The sequence below is a fragment of the Strix aluco genome, chromosome 2, assembly GCF_031877795.1.
Source record: "Strix aluco isolate bStrAlu1 chromosome 2, bStrAlu1.hap1, whole genome shotgun sequence".
Lineage (NCBI taxonomy): Eukaryota > Metazoa > Chordata > Aves > Strigiformes > Strigidae > Strix > Strix aluco.
The window spans coordinates 50,521,434-50,549,369 of record NC_133932.1 but is presented as its reverse complement, the minus strand read 5'-3'; the positions used below and the strand labels follow the sequence as shown (position 1 = coordinate 50,549,369).

At 37.0% G+C, this 27,936-nt stretch overlaps 1 protein-coding gene across 6 annotated transcripts in view; it reads left to right on the top strand.

Annotated features, from left to right (window-relative positions):
* The window catches only part of CNKSR2 (connector enhancer of kinase suppressor of Ras 2), a 218,505-nt gene that overhangs the window by 79,835 nt on the left and 110,734 nt on the right, over positions 1-27,936 (top strand). For 5 of the 6 annotated variants that reach the window (XM_074814671.1, XM_074814669.1, XM_074814668.1 and 2 more), the window contains exons 6-8: positions 6,166-6,285; positions 12,912-12,971; positions 17,758-17,826. In XM_074814671.1, coding sequence (XP_074670772.1) covers positions 6,166-6,285; positions 12,912-12,971; positions 17,758-17,826 — 249 coding nt within the window. The remainder of the gene's footprint in view (positions 1-6,165; positions 6,286-12,911; positions 12,972-17,757; positions 17,827-27,936) is intronic. The other variant, XM_074814672.1, reaches the window with a different exon arrangement.

Here is a 27,936-nt window from a genome sequence, read left to right as displayed (position 1 = left end):
TATATACAAATGCAAGTCCAGGCCCAGCTGGTTCTAAGATTGCTGGAGTTACTGATGTATTTCCTACAGTACAACTAATGTTTTGGATGAAAATTAATTGATTAATAATTATTTGCTTTGGCTTAAGCTAACTAGACTTCATCCTGAATGCTCGTGTAGCAAGTTGCTTCATCTCAGTCAGTTGTAACTAACTGAGCTTTTTTTTTCCAAACAGATTAAATTTAACTTTGTCAAGACCTTTTTTTTCTTAATTTTGAATGTCTGTGGGTATTATTGGCATCCTATTGCTCATTCAAATGACGTAGGTGAGAGAGTTGATGGGGAAGGCTGGTAATTTTCTTGCCCTCAGCCCTAGGAATGTGTTTTAGCCAGGATGCTTCAGTATTGCAAATACTTGGCAAGATAGACTTAAGTTTGGTCACTAGTCTGTGTAAAATTATGGACAGGAACAAACACAAGTCTCTTCGCTTGACCGGAAATGCTTGGTGACCCTAGAGCTGCCCGAATTGAACAGATAACAGCTGAAGAGGAATGGCCACAGCTTGTGGAGGCCTCTGAAGCTAGCCATGTCCCTAAGTACTTCCACTCTGCTGCAGAAGACAGACGTTTTCCCAGCACAAATTGAAGTAGTCACAGAGAATCAGAATGGATGCAAATCTGATTTAGTCATCTTTAGGTCCTCATCCCCCTGGCTGAAAGAAGGAGCAATTGTGGAAAATCTATTAGAAATTGGTACATGACAGTCCAAAAATACAGGTAGAAACTTAGTATTCTTTTTCATTCTTCATGCTCTGGAGTGAAAACTAGTTGCCTACTGCATTAAAGAAAATATTTCCCTTTGAATTTCTACCAAACATCTAGATGCTGTGTAGTGATATTTTGTATACCCCTTTGAATCATTTAGCTTTGCACATAAAGACTGTGGGGTAGCTTTAATCTGCAATTATAAGTTTGTCACTGAACAGAGAGGAGAATTTATTACTAAAGTGCGGTGATGAGTTACCGCAAAAGAGAACTGAAGTCATTGCTGTAAGGTTTGTAGTGAGAACAGGGACTGTATGACAAAAGGAGAAAATGTAATCATCTGTTGATTTTTCTTTTGTAAGTTGCTTTTTTTTTTTTTGGCCTGGCCAAATCCTTTTCCTTTTTTCAGATACCTTGCACACTGAAAGCTGAGTGCAGTTTGAGAAAGACTGGGCATTTTTAATGCCTGCTGATTTTTGTCAGAGCAATTGGATGCTCATCTTCCTGTGTGTCTTACTGTAGCTAGTACCGCATTGCGGGCGGGGAATCAACAGTTAACAAGAGATAAAGGATCCTGATCTTGTTAAAAGTGTTTACATAAACAGAAATGTAGCTTTACAAAGTAACAAAAGGTAACTACCATTTGAGAGAAAAGGTGAGTTGTACTGTTATCCGATTTTAGTGAAACTAAAATACACATCTATGATACACCATCTGCTGAATAGTTACACTGAAAAATAATGCATTTGTAAATTGTTAGGAACAAAATGAATAGCAAAAGTGTGCTGTTTGTGTGCTTTTCTTCCACTCAAATTACTTGAGTAGCTTACATGCAAAATATTATGTCAGACCATTACTTTTCATCAAATAAAATAAGAATTCAATAACTTTTTATTAATAAATAATAATAATAGAAATGTAATAATAAACACACCTGTTTTTCTCACACCTACATAATTTGTGAAATTGGCTTTGCATCTGCCAAGGTGAAAGCTCCAGTGAAGTCTTGCGAGCTTAGGGAAAATTTAGCCAAGGTAGAAGCGAACTAGCATTGAATATAACTTTAGATTTAGGCAGAGTTGTTGCTTGAATGAATATGGAATGAACCTGATGAGGCACAGTGTGCACTGTTTAGGAAGAGGAGCATAGAGGAGTCAAAGGCAGTTTACTTGAGAACTTTCTAAATACAATAGCATGTTGCCTCCATTAAATTAACGTTGTTCCTGTGCCATGTGGCAGCATCTTTGCCATGGAAGGTCCTGATCCGCTGAATAGGTCCAAGGTTTTTTTCCATAAAGAGGCCTAATGGGGAGGAGGCATGCTCCTGAAAAGGCTGTTTTGTCTGTGTGCTGATTTATGCTGATTGGCATATCAAAAAGCCTTGGACAATGAAGTCAATGACAGTAATCTGGGCAGGAACTGGTCGGTAACTACATTCAGAGCCACTGATTTAGCTGTGTTGTAAACTTACACAGCTGTACCCTTATGAATATGTCCCAGAGCCATTCAAGGTCCCATATGTTGCTGGGACTGAATTTCCCTCCTCCTTCATCTCCCATCCTCCACAGACACACACACAAAACCAACCCACAAACCGTGAATGAGATGTTTCTGAGAGTAAAGGCAAGGAAAAATGCATTAGTTTACTTGTGTCAGCCTCAGGGCCTGTTTCCAGTGAGAGCCTGTGTACCCTGTCTTTTCAGTGGGGAGAGGATGGATACCTGCTGTGTAAGAGTGGGCCCCTTGCCGTCCTGTCTCTGAGCAAGCTCAGAGATCATGACAATTTGCCTTTCACACAAGCCCAATAGAAACTTGATCCTACTTACAGTCCAACTCTTTACCCAAGAAATATTTAACCAAAATTATTTAAATGTGTAATAGTTAAGGGGAGCTTGTAAGATTCTGTAAGTATTCTAACACAAACAGGCTTCTTATACTTTCAGAAGAAATCTAGAGTTGTTAGATATTTTCTTGTAGCAGCTGAAAGTTTTGGATGGTTGGGCAGAACCAAGGCCTATCTTCTAAAAAAAATGGCTGTTTGTTCCCTAGGTCTTGAAATTATGCTGGAAGAAGAAAACTGAAATAAAATGCATAGTATTCTGAAATTAGATGAGTAGTTTCATTAAAAAAAAATTAGCTAGTCATTCCTTGGAAGTGCAGGCAACGTGAATAAGCCAGTTTGCTATGCAATAGCAGTGCGTCTTAAATTCAAAATCCTCCTACAGCAAACATCCTTTACCTTTCAAAGGAAAAGACATTTCTCACAAGCAATGAAATAAGTTTGCTGGACAAAACTACTTCATAATTACTAAGCAGATGATGTTGTGATTAGTTCTCACTATCTGGATTGACTGTTTCTTGAGAAACTCTCTTTATGGGTGCATTTAGTTCACGGTATGTTGTCTTACTGAATCGCTCGGGTCTGCTAGTGGAAAAAAAGCTGATTCTGTTGGTCAGAAACTGAGAGAAGTAATTTAAGAACTTCCGTTTTCACTTTTCTGCACCTTCTATTTTTTCTTCTGTTTCCAGTCACCTCTAACAGTAATATATGGTAAAAAACCCAATAACATTCAATGGAGCTTTAAAAGTTCTCGGTCTTCAACTTTTGTCTTCACTCTGGTGAGATCTGGGCACTCATGAAGTGGAGGAGATTTTTACAATAATAATGCAGCCAAGTTTTGCCTCTGTACCATTTTTCTAGGAAGACAGTTATGTATGCATCCCCACACGTTGAATGAGTGTTTACATTTTGGAAAGGTCATAGAATTTGAAGGCTTAATCTGAGAGAGCATCCTCTAATCGTAGCGTCTTCTCTAGGGACTTTGCTGCGGCTCATTTATTGTGCTTAGAATGGGCATGATACCGTGATTTTGGATGACGGTATAAATGTCTAAGATGGAAAGAAAGCTTCAAGACCCAAAAGACAATAATCTTTTAGAAATGCATAGAAGCATATGGCAGATTTTTTTATCGTAGTAACTTGGTGATTTTGGCATCCAGTATTCCCAGAGCTCCTCTTGGGGAATATTCACACCACCTTGTTTTAGGATTGCAACCAATGTAACCGTATTGGAATGCTGATCTCCATAGGCTTACTGTATAGATTGTCTGTACCCCTCTTACGGAGGGAGAGCAGCTGCTCCAGGGAGCTATTTAATGCATCTCAGCTTAGGCTTCTGTTCCATGCCACATCCTGGACTTGCCTCACTCCTCTCCTTTCCCCATCATCTGTCAAGGCAGCCAAGGATTTTTTTTTAACAAGGAGCCCCGTCTGTGAACTTGAAATGGCATACCTTGTGTTAGGTGGTAGGAACACTCCTTTTCTGTGCTTTTTGGCATCCGTCTGCAATGCAACAGTTGGGAATAGGAGAAAAAAAAATCATACATTAATTCACTGTAAATACAAGTTTCTTTGAAACTGCTAAGGACCCCATAAATTTAGTAGTTTTAGAAGAGAATAATAGGAAGAACAGGTGGATGAGTACAAGTCTAAATATATATGAAAAATCCAGTTTTCATCACCACAGAATGATTTATAATGTAGGTCTCTTCACTCTGCACGTGGAGAACTGAGTGTTCTGTAATTTTCTAAAAACAATTTTTCAATAATTGTCAGGTGCAAGAGAGATGAAAATACAAATAACATGCCAGCATTGTATTAAAAAACCCAAACAAACAGGAAATCTAAGCTTTCATTTTTATTATGGAATTTTAGATCATTTTTACCTTTTAAAAATGCTAGCTCAAAGCAATTTTCCTGTATCCAAAAAGCCATAAAAAACCAAATTTGCAATAAAGTTCACTTTTTCACTTCCTCCCTAGTTCACAGAAAGCACAAGGCATTCTTAACCCCATTTTATATATATATTAGCTTCCTTTTTTCAGTAATGATTCTGCATCATGAAATACAGATAAAGCAGAAGGGGTGGGAGGGTATGTCTATGCCTGAAGGTAAATCTATCTCTGGAAGAAGGTCATGTGGGTTATATAAATTTTGTTATGTTTTCCATTTGATTTCAATTTGTTTATTCATTCTGAAACATTACTGTTCAATAAAATAAGCCATCTATATACAAATCTGAACAACTGACTATTTGTAAATAATTCAAAGAGGAGAAATCCCAATGTAATGGTCTCTAACAGGATTAAGATTTCATTGTCCCTGGATTTTTTTTTTTTTTTTTTTTTTTGCTTTTATCACTTCAGGTTTTTTACTTTCCTTTTTACATATTTGTAGTTTGGCATTTGGAATTATAAAGGTGATTTGTCAAGAAGGTTATATGCAGTTTTATAGTATTCTTCCATAGCATTGTTGTAGATATTTTTTACTTTAAGAAGTATACTTTGCAATCTTGGAATAGTGGTTGGTGCAGCAGTTGTGTGCAGTTGTGTTTCAGTCATTTGAGGAGACTGGTTAGCTTTCATCTTTTGAGTTTGAGAGCAGCTAAGCTGGCTCTTAATTGGTTTTGGAGGTACCCTCAGTTTTGGGACCAGAAGAATGTCCTAATCCCTGAATTTGCTGACAAAACATGCATTTGGAAACCTGAACCAAGAAATCAGTTTTAGGTGCTGAAAGAGGACTTCACAGAAAACATTGAAACTCTCAAAAATCACTTGCTTCCAGAAATATGAGAGAATGATAGGAAAAAATCACAGCTTCTCTGCTTCTGAGAAGAGGGTGTTCAGGGAGTGAGAGATGTGGAGATACACAGTACCCGTTTGACAGTCCCAGCCTTTTTAGAAACTTTTTACTTCTATCTTGCTGCAAAGAGGCTGCCAAGGATAACAGGTTGAAGAATTATTCCATCCTGAAGTGGTTATTCGTTGTAATCTTCATGCCTGCAATAGTAAATCATGCTTGGCAGCGGTAGAACATGAGAAACTCAGTCCAAAGTCAATTAGCATGTTTTATTAGTATAGAATAAACTTCGGAGTTAATGGGAGTTACCCATCATCATTAAGAGCCTGGTTTTCATCTGTGCTGAACATCTGCATGTTCAACAGAAATTAGTGGGGTTTGGGGGCACTTAATGTCTTTGCAAAAGATGTGGGCAGAGAGCGGGGTTGGAGCTCACCCTGTGCTCCCTGCGTGCCTGTGTCCCTGCGTGCTCAGAGGCAGGGCACCTAACTCTGAGAGTGCATGGGAGCAGCTCACGCAGTCGCTTTTTCTCTCTATTCAGATGCAAAATTATTTGTCTCTTGTTCTTCCCTGCTCTGATGCTGTGTCAGTTCAGAGTCATCACAGAAAATGGATTTTGTATTGTGCTCCTGACTGAGGCCTTTGCCCTTCTGCCTTGTAGATTCAGCGATGTGATTTAATATGTATTTTTAAAATGCAATGGTTTAAACTGTAGGTGGATATGCAAATAGTTAGCAATGGTATGCTTATTGTGATATTTTATTTTCTTTTTTCTTTCCTAGTGTAAAACTCTCTCTGGTGTCTGTGATCACATTATCTCGCTGTCTTCTGATCCGCTAGTTTCCCAGTCTGCCCACCTTGAAGTGATCCAGCTTACAAACATCAAGCCAAGTGAAGGGCTGGTAAGAAGTACGCAGTTAATCAAACCCATCATCCAGGATGAGGAAGTGATTTTTTTTTTTTTTTTTAAATAAGTTGTATATATGAAAAAGAATAGGACATTTTAGCCTTTTCTATTCTAAAGTCTGAAAATAGTTTGATTTCTCATGCTAGTTTGGTTTCTCATGCAGCTGGGCCAACAGGAAAGTATTTTGTAAGGCTGACCAATGTATGCAAAGAGATTAGTTGAACAGAAAGAAATGAGCAAGAAGTTCTTGCCATTTATACCAGCTTCTGAAAAATGGTTCAGATTGTTCTAGGATCTTGAAGTCTGAAGGGATTTAAATTACTAAGATCAACTCAACCAAGAAGTTTGCGTGGGCTTATGCACAAAACCTGTCAAATTCTGGAATATGCTTCATAGTATCTCTGGGATATAAAGCTTTTTATAAGTTATTCAAGGGCTCTACAGCACTGTTGAGAAGTAGCTTATTGAATTTTATTGCAAGAACTCTGCATGCTTAATCAGGTGCTTGTAAAGGCTCACTGCGGCCATCCCGTGTTTGTTGTTTATGAGTTGACCATTGATCTTTTGTTTACTCAAGTATCCAACACCCACTGCATGGAAAAAAACAACACTTATAACAATTACAGCTGTATGACTTTACATCACTAATAGTATTTCTTCCACAATCCTTGGAGGTAGAAGGTGATCAGAATATAGTTAATCATTTTTGCCTAATGAAATAGCTTTTGCAACTTCTGCCCACGTTTATTCTTATTCCATTTTCTTGAGTAAGAAGGACTACTGCTCTACTCTTTGCAGCAGGTTTTTGAAGTTGTTTGGATGGTGTAATTTGGGAGAGTATTTTGGTTTGTGGGTTGGTTGTTGTTGCATTTTGGGGTTTGGGGTTTTTTGACAAATTTGGTATGCCAAGGTACTTAGAGCAATTGTACGCTAAACTAATTTTCCATTGTTTTGGAAAATCACAATTAAAATATGAGAAATAACCCAAACATTTGGATGAGTAAATAATGCCCCCTCCTTTGTTCTAGTCTACTATTTGTATTCCCTTCCTCCACTGGCTTTCTTTTTTATCTCTGAATCCATTTCAAACTAGTCATCCAGGATTTCAGCTTTTCATGGATTCTCTCCTCCCTTTCTTTCACCTGTAATTTTAACTCTTCCACCAGTTCACTGCAGTCGACCTTTTGAAATCCTATCTTCTACTGTAATGAAGAAATCTTCTTCCCCTTTCTCTCTATCACCTTTTTTGGAGTTCTGTTCATTCTTGTCTGAACTTTTATTTCTTCTTTCTGTGTTGTGACTTTCTCTTTTTTTTTTTTTTTTTTTTTTTTCCCCTCATTTTAGTCTTTGTGTAGGGTGGTGTTAACCCCCAGTGACTGAAAAATGTGGAGTGGTATTTTTGTAAATAAGAATGTGTTTCATGGGTCTGTTCCTGCTGGGTAGCTGATTAGATAGAGAATCTCTTCCCCCTCTGTGCCTCTGTTATACACCCTCTGCCTATCTTTTTTGGAAGGTCTTGAGGCAGGACTTCTTCTTTTAATATGTGTTTATGAACCAGCCTGAACAGGGTCTTGATACTGACTGAAGACCACCATGTCATTGTCATAAAAATAATTACATGTATTTTTTAAAAATAACCAACCATGCAGTATACAAGCCTTAGAAGGATATAATGCTATTTTGATACGGTTGTATTTTTTTCCCCTTCATCCTTGCCTGTATGCCACTATTCTGTTGCCTCTGTATTGTGCTGTCTCCTCTAGATTGTGAGCTCTCCAGAGCAGTTACCAAGGATGATATATTTGCGCCAAAAGGGTGAATATTATACCTTTCAGTTTGTTACAGTGTCAATCTTACTTACAGATCATCTTTGTCAGGTTGCTCTTAGTGCTTTATATGAAAGCTTTACTTTTGGGTTATTGGGCTTTTGTTTGTTTTTTAAACTACTATCTTTCAGTTGAGATACAGTGAATGTGTATCAGTACCACCCCGTTGAGTGCTAAGTGTGTCAGTTTAAAAATTGGTGGAGCTTGGAGTTGTGGATGTCCTCTGTACATCAGGAGCACTTGAATGAATGTGAAGCTCGATAACTTCTGGATCTTCTTCCAGGATATGTGCAACAATGGAGGTGGAAAAATGGATTAGTGTCAACTTTCTTCCACATTTTTGACCCACATGACAGTTCTGTGCTGGCTCTAACGATCACTAAATACAAACTTCTATAAAGATGGAAAGACTTCAAGCAGAAGGAAAAGGACAAGGATGGCTTCTAACTGGGAAGATTTTTTTTGTCACCTAGAATAAATGGAATATCTAACATGTCTCAAACTTAATATCTAAGAAGCTAAAGTAGATCAGGGAGAGAAAAAAGGAAAGGAGAAGAGAAGGAAATAAAAAGTTTGGAAAACAATGATATTTCCCTAAAGTCATATGGTAAATATATGACGGAATTGAGAAAATGGTTGGAGCTTTTACAACTTAAACCAGATTGGAGCACTATCAGGGTGTTTTAATCAGCACAAATAGTTCGTTCACAATATTTGATCTTTTCATGTGGAAACGTAAGTATCAGACAGAGGTAAATGTAAATTATCAGACTCATACCCTAATGTGGAAGAAACAGGTAAATGTGTTGTGGGTTTTACAATGTCTAATAGATATTAAAACTAGCTAACATGTATCAGAAAAGCAGGTTAAATAACCCAACAAGCAGAAAATGTTGTTACGGTGTAATGTGGGGAAACTCTTGTGTACTGGGTAAAGCAGTGTTATGGGTGGGTTTTGGTATTGCTTTTTTTTCTTGCCTTTTCTTTTTTTTCCCCTCTATCCCTGGTTTGTTGCCCAGGTGTGGCTACGTGACTGGCCGCATACACGTGTTTTTCAGTGAGCGTTACTGTGCAAAGAGATATGGCCTGCAGTGGCTATGAAGTAAGGGTGAAAAGGTAGTTGTCAGGGTAGAAAATTACTTAAAAAGCCCTAAAATGGATTAATGTGGTCAGCTTTGCAATCACCGGCATGGTCCCATGTGTGATCGCTTTTTTGTCTTTTTTGTCTTTTGAGGACTTGGAAGTTGTTTCGTCTGTATCAGGAAGCAGAATTTAATTTTGTGGTTTTACACTACTGATGTTCTAGAAAGAGACAAAACTGACTAGCTTAGGTAGTATCTTTTGCCATGAAACAGACTTAAAACTATTACTGCTTGACTGAAAACAGTGTGTGTATCTAGTAAAGAAGCAGTATACTGTACACATTTTGTTAGACAAAAAGCAGGTAACCAAGTTTTCCTTGGGAAGTTTTTCTTCAACAGTCTCCTTCTATTGTATCTTTAATATAGAACAAAATATTTCAGAACTGTGGCAAGCATTAATCTTGAATTTCAGTTTTTTTCCTGTTCATATTATCATTTTAATCCTAGTCAGTTCAGGTACTGTGATATGATTTCAAGTTGTAACTATTCACCTAGCTTGCTAGATTCAGAAATGCAAAGGTGGATTCACCAGAACATGAGACTGATTGTTCTGGATTCCTCTTTGCCTGCTGAAGCAAACACAAAATGAGCTTGTCATGTAAAGAAATCACTCATAAAATGCAAGTTGTAGATATAGCAGGATGTGGCAGCTGATTAAAGGTGTGCTGCTGACACCCTGGCTAGTGTACTATTGTTCCTAATACTTCACCTGAGTTATTTAGTTTGAAATACTGGAGGAGTTGGGAAAAAATTATGAAAGAATTCTGAGAACTATTTGGGATTAAAGAGGCATGTGCAACTTTGGAGGACTCCATTAAGATGGTGTCACAGTGAAAGAGTAAAAATTCAATTATGTGTGTGATAAAATGGAATCAGTATCTTCTTTTATTTTCCATCCAACATTGCATAAAATATGTTAAAATTATATTAGATTCAGTTTTCATTCTTTAAAAGGAAAAAAAAAAAAAAAACCCACGAAAAAAGACACAAGGTCTCTTTTCTAACCCTTAACTTGGTTCACACCAAGATAAAATGTAATGATTGAAATTAGACTTCTGCCCATAACTGATCAGGACAATCTCTGATATAATTAAGCATGAGTTACCCTATCTTTAATCTAGGCATACATTTGTTCTTGAATACTAGGGTGGTTACCTTATGGTTATTTTAGTCATATTAACTGAATTATCTTTCCTTTTATTTGACTTAACTGATTCTTGTACATTCATAGGCACCGTGGCATTATCTTTGGATACCCAAGATGTGTATCTGCCAATTTCTTTCAGTACAAATGAACAGCACACACACTAATCTCCCCTGTGTTCTTGATCACTAAAAATACTGTTGATATTGTGCAGCCACAAGGAGGCAGAGAGGAGAAAACTTGTAAATGTCTATGGTATTCTTATTTCCATTCCAGATCAAACAATATATGCCAGAAACATTCTCTTCTCTGTACCATTTCCCATATATTGTTCTCTTAAAACAAGGTGTGGAGGAATGTGGCTGAATGGGTAGCTCCTTTCTGTTGCAAACTGTTACCTCTCTCCATTTTAAAAGCTGCTTTGCAAACAGAATTACATTGGCTCATGCAAACTTAATGTGGCATAGTACTAGTTTAACATTTATTAGTTTTGCACATATGGAATAAATATAATCTGGGGTTTTTTTGCAGCTTCCCTCTTCCCTCTCTTTTCTGATTGTGTGCAGTGTCTTTAAAGAAAATTATGCAAAAGTTCTTTCTCCTCTTTTGCTATTTCAAAGTCTTTAAAATTTGTACAAAAGACTAGATTGGATGTGAATTGCACTCTGCCACAATAGTATACTTGGATGACCTTACTATCCTTCAGAATAATACTTGCACAAAACTAAACACTGTGTAACCATTAAGTGTGAGACTTTATCCTTGGCTTTCACCCTGATGTTTTAAGTTGAAAGCAGTAACTTTCTGTCAATAAAAACAAAAACGTGACTTTCTTCAGAAATTGCTCTGTGTGGGGACCCGACAGTTCCTGTCACCATGAAGTCATTGTGATTTCAGCTCTTGTCATGTCGCAGGGTGTATGGTCAGGTCACTTAGATTTGGATCCTGAGAGGGATTTAAGCCCTGATTTGTGATGGTTTGTGGGTAGGTATGAGTACCAAATAACAGATGTCAATATATCTCAGCCTCTTGTGTGGCTCATTACCCTGTCTGTAAAATGTGTGTATATTAGTATTTCCCTACCTCACAGGGGTGTTGTGAGGATAAATGTATAAGAAATTGCCATTTCTATTTGAGGTAACTGAGTTAAGCAGGAAACTATGTGCATGGAGCCAATCAATGGAAAAATTGCTGAAGGTACATAGAGGAGCTGGAAGTTGAATGATGATGCTAGGGACTTCTATCTGTGTAGTAACGAGCAGATTCTTGCTTTGTTCTCTTCTAGCTGTGGCAGCAAAACATGACAACTGGATTTGGTGCCATTACTGCTGTGTATTGTGCAGAGCAAAATAGGAGTTAAGTTTTGAGCCCACTCTCCTGAGAAACTCATCAAGTCCTTTTTTTTTTTTTGTTTGTTTTGTTTTTAACTGGGGATATCATTCACTTTGTTAAGGTGGTGGTACTTTGTTGTTTCCACTACCAAAACGTCCGTGAGTTCTGGTTCCAAATTAGATTAGTCCAACCTGATAGGTCGTCTTTGCCCTTTTACCATACTTAATCACCAGTGATGCACCCTGTTCCTCAGCTAGGAACAGACAGACTTCTTTGTGGCACTCTGATTAAAAGGAGAAAAAGTAGGTTATGGAAAGAATGTTTACTCAAGTGCTCAATATTTACCTGCTTTCTGTGATCCGGTTGGGGGAAATGAGATTCCTCAGAAGTTGTTGAACATTCAGCATATGCCAATTATCCCTTCTTTTTCCTTCCTTCATTGTCTTAGTGGATGCTGTTAAAATGTTTGAATTATGACTTGATGAAAAAACAGATTTGAGACACTGTCTCGGGCTACACATGCAAGAACTTCTGTCTGTTCATAAACTATCCCTCCTTTTCCGTATTTTTTTTTAAAGAAGTGGGATAGCTAATAAAGTTGACGTTTAAGTTTTCATCATTGAGTTTTATAGCTGCACTGTTCACTGAGATGAGTGAGGCTATCAGAAAGTCTTAGAGCCATTTTGCAGGAACATTTCAGAGCATTGGTTATCAGTTTGAAAGTTATGTTTGCAGCATTGCCTACGAGAGACTCCAGTTCTTTTAAAGCTTCCAAAGCAAAATGGAAGTATTGATTATCCTAAGGCAATTTGTAATTCTGGGTTTTTTTGTGATCAGGTGTTGTTATATTTGTAATTGAAGGAGTGTATTAAAAAAACTGGGGAGTATTTATGGAGATGACTGTGGTAAAAGTTTTAGTTTGCTATTGCTATTTAGGGCCAGAATCATTTGGGCTGTTGTTCTTGAAGTGTATCAAAAAGCACTTTCCTAATCCAGACTAATTCCTCCTAATGGCATGTATTAAAAGTCCACAAATCTTAAAAAAAAAGAGAAGAGAAAAGAAAAGAAAGGAGGGAAAAAAAAAAGGCTTTTCTTTTAAAGATATGCAAGTTATGTTTGGATGGTGATGGTTTGTGAAACACTTTAAAAATTCTTTCCCATAATGTCTTTTTCTTAGGGTATGTACATTAAATCAACATATGATGGTCTCCATGTAATTACTGGAACAACAGAAAATGTAAGTATTGTTAATACTGTATGTTCAGGCCTGGAAGCCTTTTTGACCTTACCTGTGGTTTACGCTTTCCCTTTGCTATAGACTACATTTTGCTTGCAAAAGTGTGCTAGTTGGCTGTTGAGGACCAGTAGCATGTTGGACAGCAGAAATGCTTGTGCTTGTTTACCTCAGAATTGAAAGAGTTGTTCCCAGTTGAGGACCAGGAGAATCAGTTTTGATTTGTTCTTTCAAGACCCCTAAAATGCTGTCGTTGATAGGAAGTAGCTGTCTTGGAGTTACTTTGCTCTGTGAATAAAAGATAAATGTCTTTATTATGTATAGGCTGATATGCTGGAGATTGCTGCAGTATTAGACAAACAGCTTTTATATTTTCCACCTATCAAGCTTTATTTTGTAATAAATAAATGCATGAAAATGAGGACATCCCTTCACATTGACAAATAACCATATATATTTCTGCATGAACTTCTGAGTAATGCCTATAGAAAGGAACACTTGTTACCAGTGTACTAATTCCCACTGAAGGTATTAAACAGCAAGCAAAACATAACAGATTACTTTTGAAATGCCTTTGAAATACAACCTCCTTTCCTTGTACACCATATTTAGAGAAGTGGCTGTCTGCTGAAAAGTGAGCAAAATTATCATTTTGGGGGTAAAGACTTCTATCCATAATCTTCTGTGAACATGGAACAAGCACTAAACCACACTGAACTGTTCCATAATGGTTTAGGCAATTCCTTTCAAAGATCTTGATGGCATTTTCTTAAAATGAAGCTGTCAGAAATGTTTGTTTTATCCTGCTACCGTGTCATGCTGTGGAAAGTGCAAACTGCCTACATGGTATTTACAGCTGCTGCATCAGATCTGCAGTGTGGTTCTGTTAACATCTCAATAAAATAGGAATATTGTTTTCATCCCTTCAGAGGAGCTGCAATCTGATAGCCTTTCTTCTTTCTGTTTTCTTCTGCTGAAGGCAGGAAATCCATGAGTTATACCTGGTAGATAATAACTGTTGTAGAACTTGTGTGAATGCCACTTTTCTCAGAATAAGGAAAACACAAGGAATTTCAACCCTGAAATCAAAATTCTAGGGAGTCAGACCTACAGCTACAGAAATAATTGGTGAAATTAGAAAAACCAGACAAAACCAACAGAACCGTAGTTGAGCTTAATCTAGAAAATATATGAAAGAAAGAGGATGTTTTTTACAGTTGAATTTCTCTAAGATTAAAAAGGGAACCATTTCTCTCCATGACTTACTAATATTGGATTTAATTTCCCAGGGGCAAAGATAAAAATAAAATCTTAATGCATTCCCTCAAAACTCTTATCTTTTGTGATTCATGAATATAATTTAAAGCCATGTCAGGAAGCTTCAGTCGTGATGACTTTTCTGCTGTCATTACTGACTTTCACTCCCTGTAACACCCTGGAGGTGCTCACAGCAGATCAAGAAACTGCAGTCTGCTATCTAGGGAAAAAGCTGTTGTGTGTTAAAACATTTGTGAGAACGAGTAACACTTTAGAGAAAGTAAGGTGTCTCCTGCTTTTAAGCACACAGTTGCTAGCTGCTTCCTTTAACCAAAAAAAAAAAAAAAAAAAAAAAAAAAAAGGTATGATTCTGATAGATGGGAGGAGAAACACCTCAGCACCATGACCAGAGCAAGGTCATGATGGTGCAGATCTGATCTTACCTGTTGATGTTGACATGTTTTCTATTTGTGATACAATTTAACTTCTAGGAAGCAGTAAGAATCCAAATTGTCTTCCCTTTGAACAAAGGGCTTTTTCTTTTTGATTCCTCTCCTTCAAGTAAGACATTGGCAGACTTTTTGACTGACACTTTCGTGAAAGATCACAGAGAAGCACTTGTCTTTTTAATAAACACAGTAGCATGGGATTGCTAGCCACATTAATATAACAGAGTAGTTTTTGTAACCACAGTTTGCTTTTTCTGTTTGCCATTTAAGGTGTTTGATGTCCAGCTACAAAGGCCATTAGAGTTTGGATCTCACTGAGCAGCATTAGGAGTCATCTCTCCCAACACATCAGCCCTGCAGTTCAAAGCAGCTGAGCTCTGAAACTTGAACTGTGAGAGATCAGGGTTCCTCACAGGTCACTGCCCTGTAAGAGCTTCTCTCTGGTGGTCCTGTAGCATTAGAGCAAGCTGAGCTTTCTGGTTCAGGTCTTCTCTCTTTTGTTTGGAAGTAACAAATCTAAAGGCTGTATTTGTCCAGCAAGAGATTACAGCTTTCTTGTTGAGTAGCCCTTTTAGACCATGTTTGAGAGATTTTTTTAATTCACAAAAAATAAGTGTTCTTCAAATAAGGCCATTTTGTAATTTGGTTTTCCAGTAGAAAAGAGTATTTTCTAAAGTAGTAGCATGCAGTGCATCTCCATCAGGAGTGTAACTTTGAAGGGGGTGCTCCCAGTGTCCCCACTTACTGTGCACTGGTTGAGTTTGCGGGATGCTCTTAGATCTCAGGGAAGAGAGGCCTTTCAGAAGAAATAACACCAGAATCTCCACTCTGGGCATGCAGCAAATGTGCTCCAGTGGGTCTGAACTGGTCTTTCACAGTGTGGGTATACTGACAGAATGGGACAAAGACGACATTTAGCCTAAAGGACAAAGCTAAATCTATTCTGAAGAATAAATCCTAAACAGATTATGAATAGCTTCTATGGTATTGATGTGTGAGCCTCAGCGACTGGTACTTCCATCTGTTGTTCAACTCCCTGTTGAACTGAAGTACCAGCTAATGAAGATATATTTGTGATGTGACACACTTTGTTCCTCCTAGCAGGACTTCATGAATGGATCTTTTGCTTAATGATCAGCACATACCACAAAAAAAAAGAAAGAGCTTAATTCTCCTCTGTTCTCCTCTGTTTTCCTTAAATAGTGATGATAAAAGATACTATTTCTTTACAGCAAGGTCTGTATTTTTTACTTGGGAGGAAAAAGCAATAAGGAACAAGAGTTGCCACCTCTTCATAAGACCACAGCCTTGAGCCTCCTTTCTAAATGATTTTTACTTCACCTCGCAGTGTATTTGAGGTACAATTGCAATGAATTTTCTTAAAGTAGACTTTTCCAATTTGAAGATTCTCAGACCATATTTTACTGGCTTGGGAAACTGCTACACAAAATACCTGTTTCGTCAAGATTTAGGCTGCAAGTCAATATAAGAGAAAGTTTGTATCATAGTAAAGTCCTATAGAGTTCAAGGGTAATGACACAAGATTCACTTAGATTTACATTTTGAAAATCTTAGGTGTAACTACATCTGAGCTAAAATAGCAGTATTACATAGGAGGATTATAAATATTGTTAGAGGTATGAATGAGTAAGTGTGAGTAGTGAAATGGCAGGTGGAAGACAGATTGTTAGAACATAATCACCAGTGTTAAAATTTTTCCCCAAGTCACTCAGCCAACACCTTTAATGCTGAAGTAGTGCCAAAAAGTCAAGGCTGCTGTTCTTTATGTAAATAAAATTACACCTTTACCAGCCTGATTTAATTTAGGATGTTCTGAGCAGTGTCTCCTAGGACTGAGTCGTGACTGACCCTTCTTTCAGCCTCATGTTTCTCTTGGATATCTTTCATTTAAACACTGTCCTTAACTTAGGCCATGAATTACGTGCAATTGTACTAGAAAATCATGGCATAGCTATGGGACTTATATTTTGAATGGGGATGGAGTACATAGATTATTACAAACAGTCCACATTTCAGGCCTATTCTCTAGATGACCTGGTATCTCACCTGAAAATGAATTAAGTTTCATTCCTTTCTGTAAAATTCATAGCAGCTTTTTGCAAACCTACCCCTGAGCAGCTTGGGCTTTTTCCAAACTGTCAGTCTCACCTTCTACCTTTAAGTTGATTTAAGTGCCTTCATAGGCTGGCAGCCACAGTATTGAGAGAAAAATCAAAGTGTTGTCATTATGAAAAGCTGAAGGAACTTATTTTCCTCTAAACATAAGGGTATTTCCCTCAGAAAAAAGTTGATCTACTGTAAATATAGAAGACAGAAGAAGGGAAAGTTTTTGGAGGATGTCACTTTTACGGGGGAGGGTTGGGGTGGTTTGTTGTGGGGTTTTTTGTTTGGATTTTTTTTTTTTACTGTTGTTGAGGTGTGGTTTTTTGAGGCAAAAGCAAAGAACAAAACTGCCTTTTGAAAGTGTGATCTTTGTAGGATTTTGATGCTGTTTGCATTTCTTTCACCCTAATAATGACCGAGAAACTAAGTTACCATGTAACTTATATGATCTTCCTATCTGGTACCTAACCTAATCCTCTTTCCTTGTGTACCCTTTGACAAACAGTAATTTACAAAAGTTCTCTGCAACATATTGAAACGTTGTAGAAAACAAAGGCAATGTTGTGAAATTTCTTTATGAGGAATTGCCAATTAGTTTTGATAGGTTCAAAATTCAGCCAAAGATTGACTTTCAAGGCTTAAGAGATGCCAGGCAGATTGAAGCACTCTTTTGGCAGAATGAAATTAAAAAGAAGTCGTTAGGACTCGGTTACCCTGCAATAAAAAAAAAAACCTCATACCGTTCTTAACATTTGATTGTATTGTGTACAATAGTACAGAATATTTTTCTCCAACAACAATGAATTGATTTATTAAATATTTCTTTAATTCTTTATTTCACAGTAGAATGTCATTATCAATCTAACCTGATTTACATAGCTTAGCAATCATACTGCTGAAAGAGAGATGATGACCAGTAAGAACTGTATTCTTTATCATCTCTTTTATTTTAAATTCAGTCACCTGCAGATCGGTGCAAGAAAATCCATGCTGGGGATGAAGTGATTCAAGTTAACCACCAAACTGTGGTATGTATAATTATGTTCTGTGTCAATTGGAGATAGAGGTGTCATGGCACATCAGTATGTGTAGAGAAGAAATGTGTAGAAAAATGTGTTTTTATAAATCATTACTTATTCTAACATCTAAATTTTCCTTTTCTCTTCTGAAACCACATAGTTCTTAAGCCTCATTCCTCTGAGTATTACTGCAGGTATCAAGTTAGACCAAATATCTGTGGCTTGGTAGATATGTTAGGGTGTTTTCTATTTACCCATGCTCTATTAATAAACAGTTTTAGTGTAATGGAAGGTTTGGGTCGAAGTGATGTAGGGAGTTGGAAATGTTTTGCCCTGTGGGTTTAAGATCAAGATTACTTCCTGGAAGCTGGAAAACTTACTGCTTTCCAAACCTACTGGGATGTGTAGAACATGGTTTTTGAGAACAAAAGCATGTAAAATTCCCATAGTGTGCCTAGGGTGTTTAGCTTAATTTAAATACAGAATTTTAAACCTGGAAAGTTAAGATGAAACAAATCTTTCAGGTATGATGGGCAAGAAAACTAATACAATGCAAATTGATCTTTGTGTGAATAGATGCATGTTAGTTCCTGGTGATTTTATTTAGGATTGGTGAACAGTTAAAATAAAATTACCTTTTCTAAGGTAAGGCTTGGTAACAGAAAAGAGCAGACTGTCAGTATAGAAAGCAACTGGTTTTTTTCCAGAGTATAAGATTTCTTAAAGGTAGTGAAAATCAATATATGGTACATGTGTCCTTGCAAACAATTTAACTGACAAAAAAATGTCCTCGATCGCCATTATCAATACAGCAGTCATTTGTTTAAAGTGTGTTTATGCATTCCCCATGGGGTTCCACTTGTAGCTTTAGGCCATTGTACATCATAGCAGCTCCCCTGCACAAATTAGTATAATATTTCAGTATACCCTCCAGCTAAGTTTGACATCCAATATACTGTACATACGTGGAACTTAACTGATGAGAAACTGTCTTTTGAGCTCTCAATGTAATTTGATAAATCCAAGCAGATCAGGGTGAATTTTAATACTTTTTTTGGCCATATAAAGTATTCGTAAGTATTGTATCCCATGATTACTTACATGTACAATTGATGACTTATTTTTCTGCACTAAGAAATCTTATGACATCAATTTAATATGAAAAACATTTTAGAACATTATTATTTTGACTATCAAAATGTATACACATCTGAAGAAGCACATCAACAAGCATTCAGTCCCTATGCTAGCTAGTTTTTCCAGCAAGTTCTGATGCTGCTATATAGCAAAGTTGCCTTGTCAACTTGAAAATTTCCAATCAATTTAGGTATTTATTCTAGTTTTCTTGGCACATCTACACTGCATTTATTTGATGGAAGATCAGATTCTTACTCCTAGCACTAATAATAAAAACATTTTGACAAGCCTTAAGATAAGCTTTCTTACCTAGTTGGGTGGAATTTTAAATGTAGGATTTGGGTGTTTTGGCTTTTTCATCAGTGAAGCTAGGCATTTTGAGGTGTACAGGAAAAAAGAGTTGATTTTCGTTCTAGGTTAAAGGACCATAGGGAGCTAAGACAATCAATCTAATTTTTCAGCAGTAACATTTGGTGTAAAGGTTGTATAGTAACAGACTAAATCACACATTTACGTATGCTCTTGCTTTGTTGCATCAACAGTATAATTAAAATAATTGGCATCGTTGATACTGTATACATGTAACTTCCTTGTATTTTAATGTCGCTTTTCCACAGTGAGTGTCAGCTAGCATTCTCTTAGAAATGTGATAGCACCTCGCATATTACCTTTACAAAGGTGCACTTCATTCACTTTACAATTCATACAGCTCAAATAGTTAATATTTTCTATAGATATTGAAGCATGTTTTTAATCTTTTTATTTCTTTTGGCAAGAGTCTAAGTCAGTCCTTTTGTACTCTGGCCCCTCTCATAAGGAATTTACGGTCCAGTTCTAGGAATCTGTTTTTCTGGGGGAAAGAGGTATTATTCCTTACAGTAATTCTTACTTCAGAGGTAAAGAATTCTGAATATATTACAATTTGTCTTTTCTGTTTATTGAATTTTTTCACACTTCATATACTGCTCACTAGTTGAAAACACAGGATCTATTTTTCATCTTGCTCCTTGTAACTTATCATTGACTATAAAAATAACTATGACTAAATTTTTTTAAATGTAACTGTTATTTAGGTGATGTCTTGTAATTGGAGAATCAAAATCTAAAAAAAAAAATCTAACTGTAAATTTAAATTTGTTTTAGAGTAAAAACTTTTTTTTATTATTTTCTTCAGTTATTTCAGTGTATTCTGTTTGTCAAAGTGAAGTTCATACCTGGCTTTCAGTACTATATAGTTCAAAGAATGAATATAAATATGGGGAAGAGAAGTTCCACACAATTATTTTAAAAATCCAACTTGTTAGCTAACACTTTTTACAAGAATCACATTTTGATAATTATGAAAAGGCTTTTCTTTCAGAAAGTCCACTGGCTTTCAAATAAGCAGCATGACAAAGTAGGGAAATAGTTAAGTGACTTATATTGGTTATACATGTCCTAGTACTGAGTGTCAAATAGTTTTAAATTCTCTGTTGACATCCTCTGTTTGCTTGTAATGATGCTTAATCTTCATAGTACTTTGTTTGACAGTGAAATCAGAGGATTGCAAATGATTACCCTGATCTTTTGCTGTGTTGATAGAAAACATGCGTAGCAGGATGTATTCCACTTGTTGCTGGCAGGATGTCTGGAATGTAAATATCTTCTGAATTTTTAAAATAAAAAAATAGTAAGATTAAGTCTAAAGTCAGTGAAAAGTTACTGTTCAGAAAATAGTCCTTTAAATTGTGGTTTGTTGGGGTTAAATAATTATGTGAATCTTCTGTGTCAGTTTTGCCTTACAGAATAGAATTTTTTTTAAGTAGCTCTGTAACTAAGAGGCATGACTCCCCCATTAAAATTCAAAGGATTTAGGCACTGTCTTCTCTTAAACTTACCTGTAAATTCCATCCTTAATCTCCTCTAAAAGCCTGTCTGTCTAAAATATTTTCAATGTAAACAAAGTCATTCATGCGATTCAGAATTTGCACTGTACTGCAGTACTCATGTTTCTGCCCATATATAATTCAAGAGTGTATTTTGCCTCAAGATAGTCCTCCTTTTAACCAACTGAAAGTGCAGGAAACAATATTATTGCTTACATGAATTATTACTGTTCACAGTACTCTTTCTGGTTGCATCAGTGGTAAAGCAGTAGAGAAAATACTCCAAGCAGAAAACAGGGAGGTATAGACTCAGAATGGTGTAGGATTCTTGAATAACAGGCTGTTCTTGTGTAATCTCCTGTGCATAGTTTCTTTATTTTGGAGACATTTTTGGCATGTTGCATATATTTCTAATACAAGTATGATATGACTTGTGGATTTAATACAAGTATGATATAACGTGATAGACATGCGGATTCCCAAAATTTGTGTTTGTTGACAAAAACTCATCAGAACATATGTAAATACAGATGACAGAAAAAATGTTTAATTTGGCAAAATAGGCAAATATGGTCAGTTATCAATCTGTTTCTTCTATAAGCTGGTATATTTAATGTCTTTAACACCTATAAGTTACCACTGAAATTGGATTTTTTGGTATCATGTGGTATGTAGATAACACCTAGCTTTTATATGGCATGGTCCTTACTGTGGAAACTCCTGTGGGCTCTTGTGTACCAAGCCAAGTCCACAGAATTGAGTTGCTGGAATTATTTTTGTATTTATAGTATGTAAACTTTGAGGAGATTTTGCTAAAATTCCTCTGAAACATGATGGATACATTTACAAGATCATACCTTGCTTTTCTGCAAGAGTAGACACTTAAGAAGGGTATGATACCTTTCTAGATCTTTATCCTAACTTAATTTTTGTTTAGAAAAAGTAAGGAACGGGTTTTTGAGATTCACTGTACAATTACTGAGAAGAATTCAACTTCCACAAAACCTCTTAGGGTTTGTGAGGAACTGGCAAATTCCAGCTAGTAGGAAATGCTGAACTTGGGGTGCATATGAATCTCTAGAGTGTCTGCATTCACAATGGAGTTTGCAGTGGATGTCATCTTATTTGGGGAAAAACAAAACAAAACACCTGTTAAGTAGAAAAATGCTGTTGCAAATATTTCTGTTTATTCAGTTTTTTTGCACTGTTTCACAGGATCTGTTTCAGATCCAAGCTAGGTTTATTTGAACACAGATATTTCATTTAAGGCCTTATTAACTTGGCTTTGAAGGAAGTGGTGTTTCTAGACACTCAGTGGGGAAGTGGGCTGGAAGAGTATAAGGGAGGGAACGGCAGTGTCAGTATGAGATTTTGACATTATGTTTGACACCTTATACAACAACTTCCACTAACAACATCTTTCATTTAAAATAATATTTTTATTCTCTTATGATGCTTGACTTGAAAAACAAAACAATGCAGTAAGATCATAAAAGTTTAAAAGAAACATGCCTTGTGCTCAGCTTCCTTCTGTTGCTGTCATGTGTGTGTTTTTGTGGAAGAGGAGATAAAGTAATAGCTTCCAAATCATTATTTTAATCCTTTCAAAATCCTTGGATTTTCTCTGTTTATAGTGGTTTGGTACATGTTAACATGAATACTTAATTTTGAAGGTAGGTGGGATTTACATCTAAAAGCTTTTTAGTCTATTCAGAGATGTTAATGGAAGTCTTTATGGAAATAACCTAGTTCTCTGCAGGTCTCTGTCCTGAACTCTCTGTAGTTTCTCAGGATATGAGGACCATACCTTGATTTTGGCAAATGTAGTCTGTTCTCCAAATACCCTCTAAAAATTTCAGTTTAATTCTTTATTCTTTCTTTACAGTCTCTGGAAGTATTGTGTAATACTGATAAAGGAACTAAATTGTCATGATCCTCTGGAAAGGAAAAATCTTCTTGTGAATTTGCAATTCCCTTTAACATGGAATTTGTATTGAGATTATATGGTGTTATTTATGATCTCTTATCTACACAGATGTGAAAATACACGCAGAAATATATTATTTCATATCCCTTACATCAGGGAAGTGTGATATTGCAGAAAAGAAATGTGTGAGGGAAGATTATCTTTTGTTTCCCCATGGTGAGTGCAAATGTTTTTACATGAGTATAAATGAAAAAGCGAAACAACTTGACAAATTTGACAAATGCAGTTGAATTATGTTGTGCTTTCCAAGGAATATTCTCCAAGGAGAAAGGATTCTGAGGTATACTCTGAAGAGGAGGTAGGAGTTAGTCTTTTAACGAGTTAAGAAAGTGCACGTGTGTGTACATAGATAGATTTCATTTTAATTTTCCACAAATATTTTTCAAATTGAGTAAGTATTTGGGAAAATAAAATTAATAGAGGTCACCGGCAGCAGCTCCATGGTTAAAGTATCTCTGCTTTGAGAACTGCTCCACTTGAATTTGGAGTTTGAATGGGCAAGGACTCTCCTGTCATTTCTGCAGCAAGAAGCTGGATGCTGTTGTCCGTGAAATCTGTTTTCCATTGATCTCTGGGTCTTGTTTAGAGTTGATGTGTGAAACACACCACTTTGATGAGCACAGGCTTATTTTTATGTAAATAGCATGCTGTCAGTGTGGCAGTGTGGGCAACCACTTGCACTTCCAACTGGCAGGACAAATCAACTAACGAATCATTGTTGCATCTGTGTTAGAGCAGCATAAGCTTGACCAGCCCATGCAGCTTCATGTTTCTGCTAAACTTTAAGCAATTCCCCTTTGTTCATACCACATGAAATTTTCACATTTAACTACACACCTGTGTCTCCAGCCAGTGGAATTATTTCAGTTGCAGCAGAAAGCCACACTATGCTGCCTTTCAGAAGCTGTCTCCTAGATGATAACAGAGCTTAACTGTGTGAGTGTTCTACTTTAATTTGAAGTCAACCTGCTTGGTTTAGCTGATGGCATTAAACCTGGTTGACATTGCCCCAAAGTGGAAATGGAACACTTGGGAGGGTCACTCATAAGTCACAAGTGGTTGTGGAAACTGCTCCTTACTGTCTCAGGCTTCGTGAGTGGCAGATTTGGTCCTGTGACCTGGGCACTGACATCCCACTTTCAGCACGCTCTTTGATCTGTGCTCCAGAGCACCTGATCCTGACCCTCTGCTGCAGTTACGGTGCACTACAGTACTTGAAGAATGCATGCTGGGCACGTTAAGCCTCATCTGTGGGACTGGTATGCTATGGATGGAGCTGTGTAACAGTCAAGCACTGAGAGGTTCAGATTAGTATAGGAGTCCTTTCAGGAAGTAATAGAAGAATCTGACACAACAGGAGATTTGCATCCTCTCATATGACTGGGACATGGGTTCAGTGGCCATACACTGTATTTCTAGAAGTATTCCCTGCCAGGTGATTGTGGTCTTGGTCACCTGTTGCCATTTGCTATGTCCTACAGCTCACTCAAACATAGATTTTTATTTATTTATTTATTTATTTATTTATTTTTTTTTTTTTTTTGGTCCTGGCTGTACCCCAAACAGAATGGTCAGCTCTATTATCATTGAGCCCTGGTAGTTTACTCATGTGATCAGATGAGCATATGTGAATAACCATTCAGCAGACTACTGAGTTCTTCCATTATTTTTATTTGGGGAAAAAAGAGTTCGTTTGTAATTGGTGACATAAACTGCTCTGTGAAGCACTGGCTACAGTGTGGGAACACACACCTGGCCTGACTTTGAAGGCACCAATGTCTCTTTTAGAAGCAGTAGTAAGAATTCTGCTGCAGTATCTGTTGACTTTTTCTGTGGATGTCATTGGTGGGCCTTCATAGTTTCATTGCTGGTGATAGCCAAGTTACTGAGTCTGTAGCCAAATCAAGTATTTTTATACAAGCTATACTTATGACCATACTCCTGAAGGTGTATCTGCTAAAAACTGCTGCAGTATTCTGTGAAGTATTCATGTGATCTAATTGTTAAATACATCTATCTGCACAGAACGTACTGGGAGATGATGCATTTTCATTTTATTTATTTTGTACAGTTGTTTTATATTTTGCTTTTTTTTCCCATGTGGTAGTGTTTTTCCTATAGAAAAAAAAAAAGTCCTTTAAGAGGTGCTGTAAATGGTGTTAATATTTCCAACAGAAATATTGAAAGACAGTGTGCTGCCAAAAACTTTTTGCACATATTCCTGATAGAAATTATTTTCGTACTTTCATAGTAGTTGCTACTGACTACTAATCTTGGTATAATTTGTATTTGGAGACAATTTAAATTGCAATTTAAAAATGTTAACAATATGTTCTTGATAATGAGAATACTATAAATTCTGCAGTTAAAATAATTCTTCTGAATTTCTTAGTCTCTGATGTGTGAAATATATGATTAGAGCATATGTTTTATGCCCCTGTAGCAGATAATAAATAGAATTGGAAGTCTATTTCTATTGTTAACTAGTTTGGTGCCTATAGAACAGAATACAGATTATATTACTCTTTTGTCTTTTAAGAACAGGTTAAAAGACTTACTGCTAGTGCAGGTTCAGGTATGTGTATTTGGAAAGGAAGACAAGTATTGTTCTGCTGCTAAAAATATTCCTTTTTATGGAAATTGCTGAAAATTGAAGTACACTGTAGAGAAGGAGATGAAAGGTAAGGAGATATGTCTTCAAAGTTGTGCAAAGTAATTGGCTGATACTACAGTTGTACACAGCCTGGACCACATACAAGTTAAGATTCAGTAGTTTTGAATACTTCTGTGCTTTGTGCAGGTAGCAGCTGTGTAAATTACACAGCTGATCTTCAGGTTCCAGCCTGATCTTCTGTTGCATAATGCATTGTCTTATGCTGATGAAGTTAGGAGGTAATTGTGAGGAAGTGTAAGGCGGTGATAGTTGTTGTAAAAGTAGATCAAAACAGTAAGGAAAGCAAGCTAATGCTGTGTCATGAGGGAGGAAAAATTAAAGTGGGGAAATTCTATGCCTGATTTGAGTAGATGTACTTTGAATATGTAAATTTTTATTAAAAAACCCCTCAGTAGTACTGGCTAAGAACACCTCAGTGGCTTGAACACTGTACATTGTCTATGGCTGATTATTTTAATAGCAGTAAAATGGAATGAACAAAATAAGAACTCTTATGGCTAAATAATTATTGCTTTATTATGACAATTTCATTTAACTCTCTATCCCTGTCCTTGCTTTGCTAAGTGATGCTATGTAAGTGTTCAACTCAGTTAAAGGCTTTTTGGTTTTGGCTTTTGTTTGGTTGGTTTTTTTTTCCCAGTTTGCTTGGTTATTAGTGACCTGTAAGGATTTTTTTTACAACTTATTTGTACACATATTAATTTATTTTCACTATATGAATTCAGTCTCAAGAAACATCTGTTTCAAGGATAGCAGCACTATTTAGCTGCAGTGTAGCTGGGGATCTCAGTTTATTTATACGTTGAAAAGAGAGGGGTGTCAAAGTGCTGAAATTACTGTTTCACTGGAATCATTCTAAAATATTAAGTTGTGATAATGTAAATTTAATCTGAAACAAAATCATTTACATATGTGTGTATGCCTATATGTTTTTATATATATTTATTATTTTAATTCCAGGACAACCATTTTTGGAATTTAAATATGACAATATGCAATGCACACACACACGCCTCAAATTCCCATTGTGAGATGAAACACACAGCACCACAAATGAATTACTGTAAGGCCAACGTGGCTGTAGTGGGTTAATACTGCAGGGTCACTCCCAAGGAGCACGTTCCTTATGCTGTGTGAAATAGGGAGAATTTGGCTATTCTCTTCCCACAAGGAAGGCTGAGGCCACCCACATCCATACTGCAGCTTAGTCTGTGAGAAACTGGGATGCGATCTAGTTGCCTAAATCCTGCCTGAGCCTTCAGCTTGTACCACCACCTCTCTGAGCCTGTTTAGACATTTATCAGCACTTAAGTTTCTTTAGCGCTCACCTGTGGCCACCCAGGGATGCTGAAATGTCTCTTCTCAGGCAGTGGAGGTCTGTCCCTTGCTGGGAGCTCCACTGAAATGCAGGTAGGCACCTGGGCTCTCCATACATTCCCTGGAAGCTCCTGAAAATGAGGACAAGTGAGGACTCTGGTGGCAGCACCTTTATTCTTAATAGTTTAAATGTCTGTGCCCTTGCTGAAGAGGAAGTAGGGCCTGCTCATCACAACGTGGCTTTCAGACTCTGTTCCCTGTAGTATGTGTGTAGTTTGTATTGCATTTGTATTACACAAAAAAGTGGTCACTGGGAATTGGGACCAGAACCCTTGTTCCCCTGCTCCAAACACAGGGACCTGATGGTTTCTTGGCCTGTTGTATGACTGGACTTTGTATTCATGTATTCCCATCAGCACAGTGCTTTGCCTTCAGAGAAATCATACACATCTTGGTGCTTGAGACACCCCTCTAGGGTTTGAAAGACTGAGTTTAGTCCAGCTGAGGCCAAATAATGCTGAGACCCACATTCCGCAAGTGGATGGAAGGCTGGATGCATACCCTCCAAATTGACAGTACCTGTCTCTTCTGGTTATCTGTACTCCTGGTTGAAGAGAGAGATGCCTTACAGTCATCGCACTGGAGGCAGACAGTCACTGTGGGGAAGAGCAGGTACCCAAGTGAGGGAGAATGCTTAAAATTTCAGAGGTACACCAAAACTGAGCAATCTGAAATCAACCCCATTTTTAGAGCCATACCCCAAAATAGGGGAATGAGACCCTTTTTCCTCAAAAATTGTACCTAGTCACTGAACTTAAATCTGTAAAACAGGATATAATCAAACCCATAAAGTTGGGGTCTTTGCTGTTCCCAACAAATATACTCATTTATTTGTTCTAGGATGTTGCTAGCAATGACTCAAAAGCAAAACAGTGAGATAGCTCTGAACTGAAAGTTGATTGTATCAGACAAAAGTGAAAGGTAAGCATTGTTATTAAACAGCGTCCAAGCTTCAACACAGAACTGATTCTGTGTCCCTGGATAATTCAAGTTTTGGTTGCCCCATGGATAAAACAGATGCTTGTCTCCATTACTGAGGTGCTCTGTAGTCACGTTACTAACATTTGTGAAGTTTGTTG